Raw genomic sequence first — 4,888 nt, 5'->3', positions numbered from 1 at the left:
GCTGCAGTGGCAGTTATCGGAACCCACATGCGCGCTATCTCTCTGCGCATATTTCAAATTGTCACCACAAATATGCAACCGTTCGCTCTCAAATATCTTCTTGCCGCTACTACAATACTTAGGCCTCGAGTTAGAAATAAAAAAAATTAATTAATCGTTTATTTATTCAAATTAATTAAAATCTTAATTCATTAACACTCTTCACTATATAATGAATAGATTGAACATTTAATTAAATTTGAATTTTAAGTAAAGGATGATAAAAAAAAAAGTATTTTAAATAATTCGTGTCTTTTTCATTGTCCGAATCGCGCCAATCGTTGTAATTCAGTTAATTGTTAAAAAAAAAACTTTAAATAATTTAAATTATGTATTATTTATGCAGTGATGTGCATAAAAGTGATTAGTGATAAATTTTATGTAACAATCAATTTTTTTTATCGAGTTATTCGGGCATAAATAATTTTTTTCTTAAATTTTTTCCTGCCGCCATTTTGAAAAAATATTATTCAGATTTTTTTTTATTTTTCAAAATTAAAAAAAGTTTTTGTAAGTCGTGAGTGTTTTGTTATTGTTGTCAGTAGTGTTTATTAAGTGTTTATTGTTTTTTATCAGTGTATTTAGTTACTTATAATTATTTTATTGATCTCATTGTGATTTCAAGTAACGGTAGCTGATTAATTCGAAGAAATAATGGTGAGTTTTGTTTTATTTGGTATAAAAATAATTATTTAAAATTTCTAATGCTCAAATAGTCATGAGTGTGAACGTAGCAGACATCAGACAAATTTAAAATTATTAATAAATAGAGTAAATAATTAATAAAAATAAAATTAGAAAAAAATGTACATTTAAAAAATAATAAGTGCATTTTTTATAAAGATTATTTTTTAAATTATTTATAATTTTAGATTTGACTGTCTGCTACATTCACACGTAAATAATCAATTATTACTGATAGTTAATTTTTTTTAATACAAATTTTAAGTTAATAAATTTAAAGATATAAAAAATAATGAATTTTTTAATGCAGAAGATATTTTCAAAATTTTTTTTTAACGAATATTTTAAAATTCAGGCATTTGACGATTGTTATAATTTCGAAATAAATGAACGAAATGTAAATCGAATAAAAATATATAAATGCGCATTTGTAAAATTTTAAAATCAATATGCGTTTTTTTTTTCATTAATTAAATTGTTTATTTATAGTTTGAAGTTTGACTCATATCTGCTACATTCATACCCACATTTTATGTGTGAATGTAACTGACGATTTGCTATTTTTTAAACTTTTGAATAAACAAATAAAATATAAGAATAAAGAATACAAAAATTCTATAACTAAAAAAATAATTCATATTAAAAAAAAATATTTATTAAATTTATAATTACAAATTTATTACGAATTTAAATATTCATTCATCAGAATCGCTAGAAAATTCTAGATCATCTTCCGATATCTCTTCGTCACTCAAATCACTCAAGTTCTTAAATTCCCCACCATCATCATCATCATCATCCTCCAAATCAGCATCCGTACTGTCATCACTCAGAACCTCTTCAATAATTTTCTTTTCTTTCCTCATCTTCTTCGGCTTCGCCTCTTCCTCTTCCTCATCTTCATCCTCATCATCAGAAAATAGTTTAATTTTTTTACCACCCTCTGTTTTACCCTCAACATCTTCCAATTTATCAGCACCAGCATAATTAAATTCATCATTACTATCATGATCATTATCAACATTCTCTTCAATCCAACCGACTTTTTCCTTCATCTGCTTCCTCTCTTTCTTCAACTGTCTCTTACTTCCAGGCTGAGGCGTATTAAATTTTTTAAAATTATCCTCAGCTATTTTTTTCTTGGTGATTTCTAAGGGTTCTGGATCATCGAGAACAATTTCACCCTTTTTAACCAAATACTCAGCATACTGTTCAGGAATTCCTTTAAAAACGTTTATTTTTCCTCTTATCTGCTTCCAAGTTAATTGATAATAATTTTTTTTGTCACGCGCCATTGCTTCGTAGTCGTCTGCATACTTGTCCATTAAATAAGTAAGAAAATTAACTTGATTTTGCGGCAAACGAAATAAACGTACACGCGGTGCTCGTGCTTCAGCTTCTAATTCCAATGCAACGTGGATTTTTTTAGGAATTTTTTTATTTCCTACTTTTTCTACTTCTGCTTCTTCTTCCTCATCTTCACTTGAATTTGTTGATAATTTTTTAACACTCTGAAGAATAGTTTTTTTATTACTGGGTAGTTTTAATACTTTATTTGCGTCGTAGGCTAAACCCATTTGTGATAAATTACGACGCGTTGATTTTGTATCTTCCCATGCATTTTTTATCTGCTCGCTGTTAAAAAAAAAATGTAAATATTTATTATACTGTAAAAAGAGGTGTTAAAAATAGAGCAATTTAACACCGCGTGGTATTAAAATAAAATAACATTGGTGCAGGCGGTGTTAAAATATATGACAGTAGAGTTAGCAGACATTTGAAAATTAAATAAATTTTTTTAATAGATACATAAAAAAAAAAAAATGCACATGTAGAAAATTTGATGAACTGCAAGTGCAATTTTTCAAAATATTTTTTTCAGTATTTATTTTGTTGTTAAAAAAAATTCCAAATATTATTAAATGTTTACTAACTTTATGTTCATTTAAAATACATGATACTAAAGTTAGCCGACGTCTCATAAGTTTTGAATTTTTTTTTGAACAATACATTATAAAAAAAAAAAAATCTGAAAAAATTGCACCTATAGTTTTTGAAATTTACTACATGTGCATATTTTTAGTTTCTTCCTTTTTTAAAATTAAACTGTTGAAAAAAAATTCCGAAAATTATTCATTGTCTGTTAACTTCACGATCATTTAAAATACCGGTGTTAAATCGGTGAAAAAAAAAAATTCTACGTATAGAAATTATAAAAAAAAAATGTGTTACATATAAAAAAATTTAATGAATATCATTTGGAGGAAATTTCACTTTGCTGTGAATTTATTTAAATAATTATTTGTTATACGTAATTTATTTAAAAATTACACAATTTTACAACCGACATTTCAATCACTAGTAATTTAATTAATCAATTAAAATACTCTTTAACTGTAGTGATCGGATAAGTAAAAATTTTAACAAAATAAAAGATTTTTAACACCGAAAATTTTAACACTTACACCGCCTGGACACCCTGTTTTTTGATGGTATAGAGATGTGTTGATAATTTGAACTTATGAATTATTTGTATCTAATTAAATAATTAAAGTTTTAAAATAAATTAAATTATTTAAAAATTTTCAAAGTATGTGAGTTCTCAAAGTAATCGTAAACTGTAAAGTTAGTTTAAAAATCTGAATTAATTGTAATTATTAAAAAAAGAAATCAAATTGAATTTGAAGTTTAATCTGAACACTCAAATTCTAATAAAATATAATGCAACAATTTATCAATTTTTAAATTTCAAATTCAAATAATTTGAATATTGAATTATTCGAGCAAATTTTCAATCGAATTATTTGTAAATTTTAAATAATTTTAAAACTGACGAATAATAAGAGAAGTTGCAATTAAATAAAAACTTTTTTTAAATGAATTAAATAATTAAAAAACTTGAATTATTCTAGAAAATTTCAAAAAAAAAAAAATAATATTTATTTTAATTCAAATACTATGAAGCATCCCTATTATTAATTTATAACTACAGTTATATTTATAAAGAAAATAAATAAATAATAATTATAGGTTAGTTACCATTGAATACTTGGTTTTTTACGTAATTTATTTCGCAATCTTTTACGGTTTACATCAACTTTGTATCTTTGTCTACGCTTTACTTTACGTATTTTAGTCATTATTTACTTAATTATTTATATATTTATTTATAATTAACAATAAGATCACTTGTATGACAACACGTGCTTTTACCTCGTGTCTACTTATACATATATCTACTCATATTTATGATGTAAATGTGTATATATTTTGGTTGTGATAGATAATTACAAAAAGAATGTTAATATCGCGCCACGAATTCAAATATTAGACATTTTGCCAGCAACTTGACGTCAACTTGATGCCAACTTTCCTGCGACAGTTGATAGTAAATTGTTATCAAGTTGATTACAATACATTGACAAATAAAAAGTTGTCAACAACTTGATGGAAAATTTTTGTATCAATCCCAATAGCCAGACTCTGATCAGAAAATTGATGTCAATTAAAGCCAATCAGGTTGACGACAACTTTCAGCTTTTGTTCATTTCTGAGAAAGTTCCTAGTAAGTCGTAATCCAGTTGACGTCAATTTTAAGGAAATGCTCATTTTTGTAGTCAACTTAGCAACAAGTTGCTGCAGTAAGTTGTCGACAGCCTGCTGTCAACTTGGCTTTCAGGAAAGTTGTCTTCGTAATGCAGCCGCAGATTGATGACAATTTTCTGGTAGATAAAGTTCACACTAGATTGAAGCCAATAATTAGATGTCAAATGTTGTTCGCAACTTGACAACACATTGACCGAAACTGTTCGTAACTTTATAATGAATCAATTTTATCAACATTCGATATAATAATAAACTGCATCAATAGACTTTGATGGGTGCGTCGCATTATTCCGAATCGCCAAAATGCCGAATATAAAATGCGATTGAACCGAAAAACGTTGATTTTTTCGATATTTCGGACTAATTTTTGATATTTTTGGGTGCTTCAAAGGGCAGATCTGCTACGAAACCGTTTCCATCGTGTTCCTGAGATCATTTCCTAATAATAAACACCGCAGAGATTACAAATTTTATATTCAGCCATGACCTACATTTCGATTGAACCGAAAAACGTTGATTTTTCCGATGTTTTGGACTAATTTTTGATATTTTTGGGTGC

The 4,888-nt window shown here is 26.4% G+C and overlaps 1 protein-coding gene across 1 annotated transcript; it reads right to left on the bottom strand.

The window, feature by feature from the left end:
- Positions 1–1,356: 1,356 nt before the first annotated feature.
- LOC103575860 (glutamic acid-rich protein) lies at positions 1,357–3,947 on the bottom strand. Its single transcript, XM_008555832.1, has 2 exons — positions 3,763–3,947; positions 1,357–2,358 (listed from the first exon to the last, which is right to left on the bottom strand). Exons 1-2 carry the CDS (start codon positions 3,861–3,863, stop codon positions 1,419–1,421), a joined length of 1,041 nt encoding a protein of 346 aa, XP_008554054.1. The 5' UTR covers positions 3,864–3,947; the 3' UTR covers positions 1,357–1,418.
- Between the last annotated feature and the right edge of the window lie 941 nt (positions 3,948–4,888).

Source organism: Microplitis demolitor, chromosome 4, assembly GCF_026212275.2.
Source record: "Microplitis demolitor isolate Queensland-Clemson2020A chromosome 4, iyMicDemo2.1a, whole genome shotgun sequence".
NCBI classification, from domain to species: domain Eukaryota; kingdom Metazoa; phylum Arthropoda; class Insecta; order Hymenoptera; family Braconidae; genus Microplitis; species Microplitis demolitor.
The sequence above is the reverse complement of the archived record's forward strand: the minus strand, read 5'-3'. Positions and strand labels throughout refer to the sequence as shown.